The sequence below is a fragment of the Hesperophylax consimilis genome, chromosome 2 (assembly GCF_061612785.1).
Source record: "Hesperophylax consimilis isolate HC1 chromosome 2, BYU_Hcon_1.0, whole genome shotgun sequence".
Taxonomy (NCBI): Eukaryota; Metazoa; Arthropoda; class Insecta; order Trichoptera; family Limnephilidae; genus Hesperophylax; species Hesperophylax consimilis.
Genome location: NC_142837.1, coordinates 32,797,156 through 32,814,837, shown reverse-complemented (window position 1 = coordinate 32,814,837; position 17,682 = coordinate 32,797,156). Strand labels below are relative to the sequence as shown.

Below are 17,682 nucleotides of genomic sequence, written 5' to 3'. Positions count from 1 at the left end.
TGACTACGAGTATATCCCAATTATAAATGTTGTTACTGATAATATTAAAGCCCTTAGAATGTTAGGATTCTTATTCCGTATTGGAAAAGAATTCAATAAAATTCAAACACTTAAAATATTGTATTTTTCTTATGTTCGCAGTCATCTTGAATTTGCTTCTCCCATATGGAATCCTCAATATAATATTTATGTAAAGCGCATTGAAGCCATCCAAAAAAAATTTGTCAATCATTTAAATTTTAAGATGACCACGGGATTAACAGCTCGATGGAATATTATGGACTAATGCCATTAAAAACTAGAAAAGACTCCGCAGATATAATATATCTCTATAAAATTATCAATGGCCTTATTGATTGTTCGCCCCTTTTGTCTGAGATTAATTTTAGAGTCCCAAGCTTTAGAACTAGAGATAAATCACTTTTCATCTTCAAAAATGCTCTACTAATCTCAGACAAAACGCTTTTATATTCAGAGCTTGTACCCTATACAATAAGAAATTTAATTATATTGACATATTTACGTGTAGTTTAGGAACGTTTAAAAAAGATACCTTAGCTATTATTAAATAATAATTAATAACAAACTGCAAGTTATCATGTTGTTGATATGAACCCTGTCCAGTTACAAGTGATTCATTTTATAAACATCTGTTCAGTTTAGTTGTAGGTATATACATTATATTGGTGATTATTGGTGTTGTGTGAGGAAAAAATTGAAATATTGTAATTTACTTGTGTTCTTATATCCGATGTTATTTTTACTTTATTTAGTATTTTCTGTAAATATTTTTTGCCCACGGGTACTGGACCCTTAGTTTGTTATTATAATTAAATTTTAAAGTGAAAACCTATCATTAGATATTATTTGTATATTTTATAAGTTGATTATTTAAGAATGTAAAAAATCTGTTGGTTTTCCCAAATAAACAAAATAAAATAAATAAATATGATAAAGATAGGGTTCCATGATAACTAAACAGAGTGACTATTCAACACACCTATAAAAGGTGATATAAACTTAACCTACGAAACCTATTTAACCTAGTTTTTGTTTATCACTTTTCAAGACTATACATCACTTTTTAATCAGGTCACCAAATAAGAGAATGATCTCTTTAGAAGGTTTTGCGTTTGCCGTCCATTTATTTGTTTCTATAAAGATATTAATATTAAATGACTTTGATAATTTTTGGATATTGTTAAAATTTACAATCATATTTTTTATAATATTATTTAAGATTTTTTTTAATAAAATATTTTTTATTTTTCAGACGACGCCTGGTAGAGAAAATAAGTTCACCATCAGCAAGGAATTTTAAAAACAGGCTAGGCCTTCTACTGGCTCACATGTTCTTATTTTTTTATCCGTTAATATTTTAAATTATTCATAAAACTACTTTTTATTGTATATATATATGCAATAAAAAATATTATATTTATTTAGAAGCTGAGTGAAATTTTATTTTTATACCCATTTTTCCGAGTGCCACGGTGATGTAACACCCTAAATATTCTTTGCAATCGTAATACAAAATATAGACCATTTTACACGAAATATCCGTGTTTATTTTACAGTAAATTAATCGATTCATAGTTAATTATTTGCCAATATCAATTTCAACAAAAAATATTAAGTAATCCTGTCCATGCATCATAGCAAAGATCAATAACTGATGATAAGAAAAATAAATGACTCGGTATTTTGATTCAAAACCACGGAGATCATGCGAAATAAGTATCTTTCACATAAGTACACTGCTATTAAAAACCCATTGTAAAAAAAATATTAAAGATAATTTCTACAAACATGGCCGAAACAAAGATAAGTTTTAAGAGCCGATTATTTTATTTTGCAGTGTCGTTCAGGTAAATAAGGTGAAGAAATGCTATTTAAATACATTATTACTAAGCTTAAACCAAATGAGTCTTCAGGAAACATCCCCTAAACGTGAAAATATGCTTCAAAATGAACTCTCAAAATAATATTATGTTATAGCACTCTGGTCGAAAGATGTTGGCAAGTTTGTCTATGGATATCGAAGAAGAACTAACATGTTGGTATAATGATCCTAATTTTGAGTGGACCTTCCAATGGCAGTTGGGGGAGCTTTGGATAATATTGCAAGAGTAAATTGCAATGCTCTTTCACACCGAATACATTTGGTAAATGTTTTAAAATCTACTTGAAACTAGGTGCGCATTTATGATATAAGTTTTAAGTTCGTACTACGTGCGGCAGTTGTTTAAGAATCCGAACGATCATAATTTAACAGTGCATTTATGAAACATGGTCAAATTACAAGAGTTTATAATTAATAAATATGTTCCTAGGGGAATTTGATATAATTAACCTGTTGAAGGCTGGAGCACAACAGAAAAATACTAGTGGAACCCAACGTTTTATTAGCCCAAACAATGCTGTATTTATTTTTCATACATTTTTCTAAGAATTAAGGTCAACATCGCATTGCAAATTAACAACTTATAACATCGTTATCATACAAGATGTACCTACCTTGGCAGGTATGTAGGTACCTACTCTAATTCTAAAGTTAAAATTTATGATATTTTCAAACTGAAAAAAGAGTTGCAAAAATAAAAACAAAGAAGAAAAAAACATGATACTTTCCGCCATTTTACTAAAACTTGATAAAATAATAAATTAACCATAATACAAAGATAACAAGTTAGATTTATGATGGAGCTAAACTTATTTGATTGGATTAAATAGTGAAAAGGAGGAATAACATAACCTCACTCAACCAACCCACCCTAATCTGACCTAATCTAAGTTGACATAATATAATCCAATATAATTTAAGTTAATCTCTTATTTATGAGTGTTTGAAAAGTATCTTAAAAATGTATATTTAATATTCTCAAGTGAATATCAAAACCACCTTATAAAAATGACTCTAGGGATGTCGCGAGACATCATTTAATTTAAACTTCTGCGATGAATGATATTTTAAAAGGCTGGTTAGAATAAACCACTTTCATAAACAAGACTTTGAATTCCCCACAGTGTTCCCGTCCTCAAATTGCGGGATGGAGTTTAGAGAGGAGATCAATTTAATGTATATATATTCGTATTACGGTTCCATGATAAAATAGAACAGTGATAAAACAGAAATTTGTGGAAAAGAGAACAGCGATAAAACAGAACACTGAAGAAAAATAACATAACATAACATTATTATATTTATTTGTATTTTAAGTACAAATAATAAATGATTCATTTTTCATAGTTTTTCACCGTTCCGTTTTTTCAATACAGTGTTTAATTTGTTCAGTGTGTTCTCAAGCTTTATAATTGCCCTGCTTTATTACGTTCCATTTTGTTTTATCACTCTTCTGTTCTACCTATCACTGTCCAGTTTTATAATTGTCCTGTTTTAGCATGTTCTGTTTATTATTGTTCTGTTTTATTATGTTTTGTTTGTCCTGGTTACCATATTATATGGATAGAGTTTAGAGAGGACATCAATTTAAAGCACAATGCGAAAACTCGAAAGTGGCGCGGTAATCGCAAATAAATTTATCGCACCTGAAATCCCACTTCTGAAATATATAAAGGGAGAAAAAGCTGTCAAGTAGTTTCGCGAAAATATGAAACAGAAAATTTATTCGACTTGCTAATGCCTCTAAAGCTCGTTTTCAAGATGTACGAAGTGCGATACTTTGAACTAACAATAATATTTTTAAGGTAAAATAGTACTAAAACTACTACATACCTACTGCATTTAATGTTCTATATATTTGTGAGGATGAAAGTATTTCTAAAATCATTGCTCATCGAAAAGATAATTAGAGTCGATCAGAAATGTATCATTCGAATTAGATCGTTAGTAAACTAAGGATGGGTTGTTTTGAACCATTCATCAAATTTCATAGTAGATTTTCAAGTTCTGTTGAAGTTCTCTTATTTTTCTTTATTTTTGCATTTTTTATTGGCAGTTATTTTAATCCTCATCTGAACGAATTTAATTTTTGCTAGGTTCTTCTTTGCGTAAAAGCAGTCAGGGACGCATTGTGACATGACACGATTTAAAGTTAATCAAATTGAAATCGATTTGAAGTTAATCAAATACTGAATCGGGTAATGTCAATAGTTAGAATAACAGACCAGCATGTATGAGATGAATAATGAAAGTGAATGAGAGCGTGTACCAAGACACAGTTATGTAGCGATCTATCCCCCCTGCTTGTTTAATTGGTCAGTTAGTTTTATAAAAAAATCATTTAATATTAATTGGTCAGTTAGTTTTATTAAAAAAAACAATTAATATTAATTGTTCAGTAAGTTTTATTTAAACAAAAAACAATAAATATTAATTGGTCAGTTAGTTTTATTTAAAAAAATATATATTTCCAGCTACAACTATATGTATACATATTTGGAGAAGAAACTGAGCAATTTTTTAATCATCCATTTTTAGGATTCAAGACACGTACAGCAGGTATCTACATAAAAACATACCAGCATAAAGCGAAAATTCCCAAGCATCAGAGATACGTCTTGTAATTCGAGTTCGTCATTGTGCCCGACCATTTCTATTTGGTTCTTTGCTATGAAATTTATTCAAAGGATGTTCGAATTGGAAATTTAAAATAAATTCAACTTTTGCCGTGGGATGAAGATCTAAGCTAAAGTGAAAATAGGAATCGAATAAGAGAGGAATGTTTGAAGGCGGTCATATTAGGAATAGACGGATAAGTCTTATGGGAGAGAAGTTCACTTCGACCATTCCAATGAAGTACAGATTTAAAATCGTACATATAGAACACAAAAATAACTAGCCACAAATACTAATTTAACAATTTCTGAGAATTCTCTACCTGAGGGAGTGCTCTATCTCTCTCGCACTAGTGGCTCTATACTAGTGACTTTCTCTTGGGCATGCTCGTTATGAACCATCTACGGGTCAGAAGAGATGTGCATTTTGTATCACACTTCTTCAAACTGATTCGTGGATGGTTTGAAAATCAGACTATCATGGAGAGTATTAGTCTCTATGTTCCTGATGGTTATCTCCGTCACCGACAGCATAGACTGTTTTATCTCCCGGCCTGCAGGACCAACTTGCCAATGGTCATGCCGGTGGGGAGAGCAGTCTTGCTGTTGAACAGAATCAATTCGGATATCGACATATTTAGCTGAAGGTGAAGCTGCCTTTAAATGGCAAGCTCTATTGATGTTGGTATAGTTGATACACCACTTATTTATTATGTAATACCATTTTACAAGTGTACTTAAAAACTAATTAAAATCTAATTTTGAAATGTTTTGAAAGGAATAAACAAATTGAATTGATTATTTTTTAATGATAAACTAATGTTTATAAGACAAGGTTTTATGCATAGCATAACAAAAAAGGATAACAAATAATCCATCACAACACAAGCAACATTTTCAGCTTACTGTGGTGGTTGTAGGAGATTTTCAAATATTGTCAGGTTATTCGTAACCCGGGAATGTTTGTCTTTCTTTATAAAAATAAATAAATTATAATATTCCCGTTGGCGGCATTTATTTTAACTCGGAAGATATTTTCAATATGTATTAATATTTCATTGCTTATAATTATTTTAAAATTGAAAATCATAATATAATTTTGTTTTTTGTGCGTAGATTTAATTATTACATTATTTCGAGTTACAAGAAAATAAATGTTTTATTTTACACTAATATAAAGCAAACCCGTGAAAAATCACGGGATATCATAATTCCAATTTGAAAATTATAACAGTTAAAATAATATTCTGTTAAAATTATATTGTAATATAGTTAGATACATTATCACTCGTCTGAATTCTGCAGACATTCAGTTCAAATTTTGAAAAATAAAACTTAAATTCAAAGCAAAATTGAAATCACTCAGCACATCACAGACAACCGAATTAATATGTTTGATTTTTTTCGTTTTCGCTTATCTGTTTTATCACTGTTCTTTTTATGTTGGGCCAAAGCGCTGGCCCAACACTTGGCGTAATCGGTTGGCCGGCCAATTCGATTATCGTCGGGTTTTCGTACCCACATCAATGAATCTTTCGTCAGGATCACAGGTTGGCGGCAACGTTGGCCCAAGGCATTGGCCCAACGTTTACAGGCAGCTTGATGGCTGATCTGTTATGTTATTGTTGTATTTTAACATATTATGTTTCATATTTTACGTATGAATAATTAGTTTTATCTGATATTTACTGATCTAATATTATTTTCCCGTGGCGTAGTGTCGATTCGTTTGTTAAGATATTCGGGTCACGTAAAGCATCGTCGAAAGCCTTACCTTAAGATTACCTTAATTTAATGGTTTTATACCTATCAAAAGCCTATTAAGTAGTATTCCCTGGCAGTAAAATAACCTTATAAGGTCCAAGTGTCGTAAATTTATCAACGAGTTTCGTTTCAAATCACAAAAACTTTTATTTAAAAAAAGTTAATGCTGAATTTAGTGAAGTGTAATAGATAGTTTTCATTGTAAATTAGTACATTTATTTAACTTCATATTTAAAAAAAATATTTATTTTCAAAATACAAACAAGTGCAGAAAATTGAATAGAAAATCATTTAACGATGCTATGTTGACAAATTAATATTAGAAGCCTCACATATAATAAGGTTTTTCAAGCAATTTCTCTAGTTTTATATGCTTTCAAAAACGTGTTAACGAATTCGTTGAATATGGTACGTTTTTACTTGTCATTTTCAATAAATGTTTAAAATTCAGATCAAGTTTAGATCAAAACTGATAAAAAATAGTAAATGTAATAAAAATAGAAAAAACAACGTTTTCAAATTGTCATTCCAAAGTGTAATTAGCTGAATTCCCGGCGTTGATCGGGATTTACATAGATTTATTGAAGTGAAACTTCTTTACGCGCGTCATGCAATTTCTAGGACCGGAGTAAAACCGACTCATGACCGAAACGAAAATGCGGGTACCCCCACCACCGATTAAAGTTCATTTGATCTAGTCAAAGTTTTGAAGTAACATATAAATGCTTCTTAGCTCATCTCGACAACTGGCGTTGGTGGTGTAATGGTCAGCATAGTTGACTTCCAAGCAGTTGATCCGAGTTCGATTCTCGGCCATCGCACATTATTTTTTTGTTTTTAACGCCTTTTTCATTCAATATCTTATTTTTTAGTAGGTCAGAACATTTTTTAAAAGAAAATAATATTGCAAAATAATAAAAACACTTATCTCACTGTGATAAAACATTACTCCGCTAGAGCGCGCTTTGCGTTATTGTGTTGGATTAAAATTATTATCTAATCCGTATATTATGATAATTGTATTACATTTATTTAATTAATTTATTTATTTTGATAATATGTAATAATTTACAGAAAAAAAAATTAAAACTATCTCCCTCTGATAAAATATCCGTTCGCTAGAGCGCACTACGCGATCTTGTGTGGGATTCTATTTCTGTACATTGTACATTATTTTTAAAAATATATTATATTTTGGGTGTGATGTAGGTAACATTATAAAACATAACAAGCTCTCATATTTTCAGAACCTACATAATATAATCAATTTATGCGGCTTTGCTTACAGTTGGTGCTCAGCGTGGTTGGCTTTCAATCAGTTAAGCGAGGTTCGATTCTCGGCTGTGGCATTTTTGAAGTGAAACCTTGTTGAGGTGGGGGAGCCGCTCACGAACGTTCTCTCTCTTCTCTTCTTTCCTCTCTCTCAGACACCAGCGAACTGCGCCACGCCAAGCATCAGCTGAAACTAGAAGTTTCACTTCTGTCTTGCGTAGGCTTGACACACCCACTTTTTTTTTTATAAAATCAGATTAAGACAGTAGTTTTAATCTTGTTTTGAAGATCGAGTGTGTAAAATTTCATCTCGGATTAAACAGCAACAAAACAAAATAAATAATTGACTAGAATTCGAAAAACAAACGGTGAACCTGCGCGAGTTGACGTAGCGCGAAATAGTTAAAAAAAAGTTCAGTCAGAACCCGCCGACCAATCACAGGGCGTTAAAGAAACTCAAACTTTTAAATATATCATTTAATATAACTTGTATATTGAGAATCAGCATTTGTTGATTTATACAAATATTTTTAACCCTTAAATGCATGATTTATTAATTTTTCTGGAAAAAAATATATTATGTAGATATTTACATGCATATGCAAGGAAATATAAAGAATTTATTTTTTTTGTAATTTTTTAATGATATTTGATTAAAAAAAAAATTGTTGCAGATTTACAACACCATGTATTTAATAAAAAATAATATGAACAATTTACGTATGAAAAAAAAAATAAAAAACCTAAAAAATATTCTCAAAACTAATAAGTATACCGGAAAAATACGAGTTATTACATATAAGTATTGTATTATTGTATCTACTTACCTAAGAAAATCAAAATAATAACAGCAAAACCAAACTGTAATTCTAACCTCCAACCAATTTTCGAGAATCTTCACTTTGTTAAAGAAAAAGTGACATTTGACATTCGCGAAAGAAAAAAAAGGTGATGCCACTCAATAAAATATATTACCGTGAACTTGATAATTCTAAAACGGCATGCATTAAGTATACACCAAAGAGTTAAAGGTGGTTTGAACGGTATGTTGCCGTTTTGCAACAGTATGCATTTAAGGGTTAAGCTATAATATTTTTCAATGGAGTTCCTTATTACTTGTGCGTGTATAATAATTTTTAAAAGTTTTAGAATGCAAGGCAAGTTACACCTAGAGTATTTTCACGGGTACACTTACATTACTAGTATTAGAAATAAAAAGGAAAGTGTATTTTACCTCCAACACTGGCTCCATATGCGACGCCCACTGCGCAGAGGGAGTTATTGGCAGTCGCTGCAACCTCTCCTGCGCACCTGGTGCCGTGTCTGTTTGAGTCCACCATATCATATCGAGGTGATGGGTCCTCGTCGTGGTTGTTCACGTCGTATGATGCTTGAGGGTCCTGGAACAAAATAAAAAATATTAATGTGAAACCGCAGAAGAGTCCCAATTGCTCCCAACCTTCTTAAACCAGTGAGACTATGGCATTAATTTAGAATTATTATTATCGGGTACGAAAACCCGACGATAATCGAATTGGCCGGCCAACCGATTACAAGTGTTGGGCCAGCGCTTTGGCCCAACGTGAACTGGCAACATAAAATGAACAGTGATAAAACAGATAAGCCAAAACGAAAAAAATCAAACATATTATTTCGGTTGTCTGTGCTGAAATCTGGTTGAGTGATTTCAATATTGCTTTGAATTTAAGTTTTATTTTTCAAAATTTGAACTGAATGTTTGCAGAATTCAGACTAGTGATAAAGTATCTATGTTACTATATTACAATATAATTTTAATAGAATATTATTTTAACTGTATTATAATTTTCAAAATTGGAATTATGATACCCCATGATTATTCACGGGTTTACGTTCTCGTATTAATGTAAAATTAAACAATTATAATAAATTTCCACACAAAAAGCAAAATTATTTTATGTTTATCAATTTCAATTCAATTTGTTAATTCCGTTCAAAACATTTTAATTCGTTTTTAAGTACATTTGTAAAATGATACTATAGCTTCACCTTCAGCTAAATATGTCGATATCCGAATTGATTAATTTAATTAATTAATTTAGTGAAATATTTAAAGAAAGATTATGTTTGCCAAACAATGTACATGTTTATAAAACTATTAGCACACACGAAGATGTGAGCTAACTTAAGATTAATAAATAAATAAATAAATTCCCAATCGGGGTATGTTGCAGTGGCGGTCGGTGACTATTTGTAGAAGGGATGCTGGACATCAAATGTTTATACTCGTACTTCTTATCAAATATGCACATCTAAACGCTAGCCCACGAACAAGATACAATTAGGTACCGTCTAAAATTATCTCCATTAATCCATTAAGCTCCATAACTGAATATTAACTAAGTAAGTTTTTTTTCGGCAAATGGTCGAGACACAAAACTTTTTCGCATCAATGATTCAATTATACAACCACACAATTCACTATTATCATTTAGAACACGTTGGCGAAGTATGCATCTTATTTTGGGTATTTATTTTTATTTATTTAAATTGTGATTAAAAATAAAATGGCAGGTTAATAATATTCAATAAGAATTCGACTTCAGTATTCAAGCTCAAAGCAAACTGTCAAAGCAGCGCGCGCATACAATCCAATAGATTATTAATAGAGTATACGATTCTGTGCATTATACATATTAGCATTAAAGACGGTTTTTGTACGTTGGATGCTTTTTTTTATTTTTTTTATAGTGAATACCTCACAAGAGTCCCAACTGCTCCAGTCTGGAGCCAGTGAGACTATGGCATCCCCAATTGGGGGATGTTGTGAGGCTGAAGGTAAGTGGGGAAGGGAAAGAAGAAGGTGGGGAAGTACCTGGCTATTCAGATCTAGTCACTAAACACGGCTAAAGCCATTTGGAGCAACGTTTCAATTCTGAATGGTGGTCTTACACCAGGGCGATACTGGTAGTATCTTCCACTCTGGAACGTGCCGCAAATATACTATATATTATTTTAATTAATTAATTGTGAAATAACACAAATTAATCAAATAAAATTTATTTGCGCACGCCGGGTTCGAACCCGCGACCTTCGGAATGGCAGTCCAATGCGTTACCACTGGACTATGCCGGCCGTCAAACATTTGTAGCAGAAGATAAATATAATACAGGGTTTTCCATTAAGAGGTGTAATTTTGATATTCAATCGTAAAAGATCAATGGTTTCGTTGCTTGTGTGGCTGGTAGCGCCGTCTTGTTTAAAGTAAACGTTGTCCAGATCAATACCAGACAAATTTGCTTGTTGACGAAGCCACCGAGGTGGAAATGGGCCTCATCACTCAAGATGATTTGCATTTGATTCACTCAAGTGAATTTTAATCATTTCAATGCGTTGTTGAAGCGTGTATTGTTCCATTTTTATTAATGGAGTAGTTTCTACTTGTCAAATGTCAAAAAATGACAGCTTCAAAAGTAACATCTACCGAAATAGCGGTCTATTCAAAATAACACCTCTTATTGGAATACCCTGCATATGGAAGGAATGATGTATAGACAGAATACTATTTCTACATTTCTAATGCGATTTTTTAAAGTTAGTGCGTACCATATACAAAGTAATGCATGATCAATAAGGAAAAATACAAATAAATAAAGATTATTTAATAAAAAAAATGTACGATAAAAAAAACGTTGAGAATTTGGTGGGCAAATATGCTAATAATAAATGGGTCACTTCGTTTGATAACTTTCCGTCATGGTTTGGTTCTGTACTCGCGAAACAAAACGTATTAAATAACTTTAAGCAATAATTCACAACTTTACCGATACATTGTTTAATGTCAGCAAGTTTACATTAGACAAGGAAAGGGAAGAAGTTTTTCTATACCAATTGTACAGTTCTTTTATGTGAGTTCCTTCACTATCGATTTTCTGTTTCAAAGTATCGGGTGTAAAGAAAGAATGTGGTTGAAAGCAAACAATTGCATATAACAAAAGTTCTGTTAGCAGCAAACGACATTTTTTCTTAAAAGTTAATTTAACATTAACAATCTCTGACACCATGAAATGTGCATACATTGGATCTACGCAAGTATTTTGAGGTAACAGTGTTATATGACATCATGAAATGTGCATACATTCGATCGACGCAAGTATTTTGAGCTAAAAGTGTCATATGGCATCATGAAATGTGCATACATTGGATCTACGCAAGAATTTTGAGCTAACAGTGTCATATGACATCATGAAATGTGCATACATTGAATCTACGCAAGTATTTTAAGCTATCAATGTTATATGACATCATGAAATGTGCATACATTGGTTTTACGCAAGTATTTTAAGCTAACAATGTCATATGACATCATGAAATGTGCATACATTGGATCTACGCAAGTATTTTAAGCTAACAATGTAATATGACATCATGAAATGTGCATACATTGGATCTACGCCTAGATCCTAACATCTCCTATTTTGAGCTAACAATTTCATATGGCATCTTTAGTTACCACAAGTTGCATAAAATAAATTTGTTTTTTTTTTAATTGCGAATAGCCATTTTTTGTTTTACGGAATTGTCTTATACATTGCAATAATATATATTTTTTAATATTATGTTACCTTATTAGAGGTAAAGTCACAATGAAGAAATCCACAATAGATTTTATTTGGACTATGTACGACACATGTTCAATCTGATAAAATGTAAACTGTCGATCCCCCGAAAAGGAATAAACAAATAAATATATTTAATATAAAAATTATTAATAATAGAGTTTTCAAATATTCATTCACTAATTAATTAAAATAAATAAAGTATTGTCGAAAGTCGAATGAAATCGGGTAGTAACTACTAGTTTTCAAGAAGATTGCAAATGATGTTCATATTTTTAAAATGTTTAAAATTAAATATTTTTAATTAGTGTTTTAAAAAAATATTATTTAAGGACGGGTTGTTTCGGAGAATTTGAACAATTCTTCAAATTTTTTAAGATCTGTGAATGCATTTTTCAAGTTCTGTTGTAATTTGCCTATAATGATATTATAACATAACAGGAATAAAACTTTCACAGAACCTTAAAATTAACGATGAAATTCGATGAATTGTTCAAATTCCGTGAAACAACCCATCCTAAATCTTTGGCATTCATTATATAATTTTTTTTCCATTATTGAGACCTCTTGTAAGTTTAATGACATGATTTATATCCGCGTATATTATTTTTACATCCAACAATATCCATAAATTAAAAATAAGTATAAATTCTCAGCAAATAAAGTCGACCCAATCAAAATCTGTGAAACTAAGGACGGGTTGTTTCACAGAATTTGAACAATTCATCAAATTTCAAAGTTCATTTTAAAGTTCTGTGAATGTTTTATTTAAGTTCTGTTATTTTTCACATTTGTAAAATAACTGGTCCGTAATGATATAATAACAAAACTTGAATAGAACCTTCACAGAACTTGAAAATCATCATTGAAATTTGATGAATTGTTCTAATTTTTTTAAACAATCTATCCTTAATCTTTCACCGTGACACATCCCATAAATTAAACCACAATTCCCAGGAAGTTGGAAGTTGGAGTTGTACCGAAAATAAGGGTGATAATAACTTAGTTCAAAAGCGCTGCCTATTTATTAGTTTTAAGGCGATACACTGCGAAGTAATGCAAAATCACGTGTTTTTGGTTTGAAAATTTGGTCGCCTAGAAATTTTTCATATGCTTTAATTAAATACTGCGAGTAGAATTAGTAAAAACAAACCCCAACAAACACAAAATATCACTAATAGACCGGTCAGAAAAGCGTATAAAAAAAACATAAAAACTCCGACGGTAAACACTACCTTTGGACAAAGGCACCATAAATACCACGCTGTTAAAGCATTCGACAGTCTTCCACTTGAAACAAAAATTGAGGAAAATAAAAATAAATTCAAACATAAAATAAAAAAAATGGATTAAAGAACAAATAAGACAATATTTCCAAAATTCTATAACATAAAAGAATAAAACATATACACGCAACACAAAAAAAAATATATAAAACACGCAACACGCACAAACACATAAATCATTATAAATGCCGATTTCCATTCTCTTTTAATATTTTTCTTTTAGTGTGATAATTAGATTTTAATTTCTAATCTTTATTTTTAGTTTAAATTTATCTTTATTTTAATGTTATTTTTTGTTTAAATGTATAAATTCTTATATTATAAAATGGGGGCCTCAGCACGGGTAAACAACCCAGTGAGGCCAACATTACTGAATTAAAATATGAAATACTGTAAAATAATGTATCAATAATAAAAAAATAAAAAAAGAATACATCCTGGCCTTTGAAATAACCGAGTATTTTTTAGATAAGTCTTTTTATAAGCCCAGAAAAAAAAAAATGTATAAGGCCTATGAAAATTGTTTTAAGTTCAAAATCTTCTAGTGACGAATCCATTTTCGGTTATAGTTTTATTGTATAATATAGCATATTAAGTTATTTATAAAATGATCGAAAAACATTTAAATATTTGTGCCTGAACATCCACAAAATAAAATAAAAGGCACTTTTTGGCCATGTTTTTTTCTTGCATAAATCAAAAAAGGTGGATGGTGTTAAGCGGGAATTTAAGCCTTATCGCCATCTACGTAAGGTGTGTTATTGATAGTCGCTCGATTCAAAATATTACATGACGTAGTGCATCGCCTTAAAGCAAAAAAACTTGCAAAAAGTTTTGTTTCCATAAAAATATTTAAATAAACGCCATCTATGAACGCGTAGAAGATAACGTACGTTACTTATTTATCCTACCTTTAAAACCTTCTTGTGTAGTTGGAGTTATTTTCCAAAATGGGACAAATAGAAATAGGTAAAGTAAATTTTAGTGCCGCCTGATATGCTTATTGCGTCATTCGCAAACAACGTTAAGAAGGTTCCTTATAAATACTGCTCCAGAATAAATGCCGCAGAGAAAAGGTGAACGGAATTATTTCCGAGCGACGGCATAAGTACAAACGAAAACATTCTTACCTGCATGCTGTCATCTGTAACGTAAGATACGCAAGAAATTACATAAATGTAAATTAAAGGAATATTTTCGCCTTAAACCTTGGGGAATTTTTTAGCAAGATTTATTTATTCAAAAGACATTTTATAAGAGTCTTAAATATGAATACCTTGAAAAAAGGGCCAAAAGATTCTAAATGATGAGAATTTGGACGTATGCAAGCTACAGAAAATTATAGTAGAAGCTAGAAGCATGTGTACATTGACCATGCGGCATTTATTTTTACTCGGGAGATATTTTCAATTTGTATTGATATTAATTATTTGTTACCGACAATAGGCACACATATCATATTTATACATCTTACTTTTGAATGTATAATTTATTTTTCAACTGTTTACTATTTAACTGTAAACTTTAAACTTTTTAACAGTTAACTTTTACTGATTACTTTTAACGTTCTTACCATCCCATTATTTTTACATGAGATAAGAAATACACATTAAAAAGATTAAAAATATTTACGCATAAAATATAAAACAAAAGTAAGTAATGATACCCACAATGCCACTGTGTACGTGTGTGGGTAATATAACAAAGAAATAACTTGTTATAGGATCAATTTTTAATTTTTAAATTTATAATATTCTATTCGAATGTACTTATAATTAGAGTAAAAGTGAGCTAGGTTGAAATACAAAATTACATGAATTTATAAGTACGTATATTATGTAGAATTGATGATTGATTTTTTTTTCTAAATATATATATATTTATAAAATAAAACACTATGATATAGCAACAAGCGAGTTTTGCATTACATACTTATTACTTTATTTATGCTGTTGTATTTTAACTTTTTATACTTATGTTAATAAGTATCCTTGCATCCACAGTAAGCACATATCTCAAAAACCCAGTATACCAGTTTCCACAATGAACGGCATCCCAGCTTACAAAAATATCCGCATATTCCAGTATTCCAGTACCCATACCCACAATAAACAGATATCCCAATTTCTAAGTATTCCAACATCCACGATAAATACATATACCAGCATCCTAGCATCCACAATAAACACACATCCCAGCATCCCTACATCCAGTATCAACAATAATTTATTTACTTTAAACACATCTTAGTATCTAAGTATTCCAATATCCACAATAAACACATGTACCAGCATCCCAGTATACCAGCATCCCAGCATCCACAATAAACACACATCCCAGCACACCTGCATAAAGTACCCCAGTACTCCTGTTTAATTCCTCAAGAGATATAACACGTCAACACGAATGATAATGCTGTTCTTGGTCCTTTGGTCCTAGGGTCTCGAGTCCCACGTCTTCACTTTGCAAAGCCTTTGACCGGAAGTGAAGTCCTCAATGGATTAAGTGGATGACGTTGGTAGTAAGAACTAGGAACTTATACTGAGAACTGAGAACCAATTGAACATCAAGATAAGGTGAGTTGTATTGGCTCATTGGGTTTTCATTGATATAAAGATATTGGAGAACGTCTTCAAACCAAAATAATATATATTCAAATGTACATGGTAGTTGTTCATTTTCAATAAGTTATTATTTCAATTATGTTAGTTCTACGAACACGATCACTGACATTTTTCAAAATTTGAATAACGCACAAAAGTCCCAACTGCTCCCAACCATACGTTGTGAGACTGAACGTAGTGGGTAAGAGAAGGGTGAAGAGGAAGGTGGGGAAGTACCTGGCTATTCAGATCTGGTCACAAAACACGGCTAAAGCCATTTTAAGCTACGTTTCAATTCTGAATAGTGGTCTTACACCAGGGCGATGAGAGTATCTTCAACTCTGGAACGTGTCACAAATTTACCATATATTGTCTTTAAATGATTAATTTATGAAATACACAAATTAATCGCATAATATTTAATTGCGCACGACGGGACTTGAACCCGTGACCGGATTGCTAGCCGAGAGCCTTACCCCTCGACAACTGAGGCCTTCATACATCGTACCTACCAAGTACTCGTGTTTTATAATAATAATAAAATAATAATATTTGGCTAATTTATATAGCGCCGTTTTCGTGAGAAATCACCTCAAGGGCGCTGTACAAATATAGGTATTTCTTAAATAGTTAATACTAGAATTACTGACTTATCTCTAAGACTTATATCTAGTGACTTACGACTAAGGCCTATAACTACTATCTTAAAGACATATATACGAGTATTTACATGTTTAGCAACTTACAACTAAAATTAATATTAACAATCTAATCTTACTAAAGCCAGAAGAAGAAGGAATTTCCATTATATTAGGGTGTTTTTAGTGTTAGCTGGATATATATGTTAAATGAATGAAATTAATGAATAAAATCAATCGCCAATCTTAAACGCATTTAGATGATTCATCTGCCAACAATTAAACCGATTGACTTGTTATGTTCCCGCTGATATTGTCCATTGTCTATTGGTAGGCAAGTTAATAGAAAAATTGAATAAACGGAATCGCTAGATAATGTAACAATTACAGTATAAAAAAATGAAAAAAAAAAGAAATATTTGGATAGAATGACGGATTTATGGAAATGAGTGTCTGAAAAAGTGAGTTTTTAGTTTGGATCTAAATTCTGTTGGGCTGGTTATACATCTCAATTCCATAGGAAGTTATCAATTGTTTACTTGACGATAACAGACAATAAGTTTGAACCTCTCCGTGGAAGATGAGAATCTGGAAGAAAGTGTCCATGAGCAGGATGCGGTCAGGCTGGATGGAGCTGGTGTCCAGGAGTACGGGTTCTGGAGGTCCGTTGAAGCTGTAGGCGTACAGGATGGGCTGGATCATGATCAAGGACTGGGTTAGGTCTTCCCTCATCAGCATGTGCCCTTTTAGTTTATGTATTATTACTTTTGATATAATAAATACCCGTATTCTATTTCGATAGGCAGAACGTTTATTCTTTCAGTTTAAAAAAAAATATATGTATAAACTTTCAAATATGCATTGGTCAAATAAGAAATAATGTTTTGAAATTATCACTTGAAAGCTGGTATACAAATCTTAAATCGGGAATGTCCTTCAAAATACTTTATAAGTTATTTGCAATTCCAAATTAAACAATTATATCGGAGTTGTAGAATATAAA

The 17,682-nt window shown here is 31.2% G+C and overlaps 1 protein-coding gene across 1 annotated transcript in view; it reads right to left on the bottom strand.

Annotated features, from left to right (window-relative positions):
* Nucleotides 1-17,682, bottom strand: part of LOC149425908 (uncharacterized) — a 155,358-nt gene that overhangs the window by 69,425 nt on the left and 68,251 nt on the right. Inside the window, exon 4 of the mRNA XM_089643867.1 lies at nt 8,789-8,954. Coding sequence (XP_089499993.1) covers nt 8,789-8,954 — 166 coding nt within the window. The remainder of the gene's footprint in view (nt 1-8,788; nt 8,955-17,682) is intronic.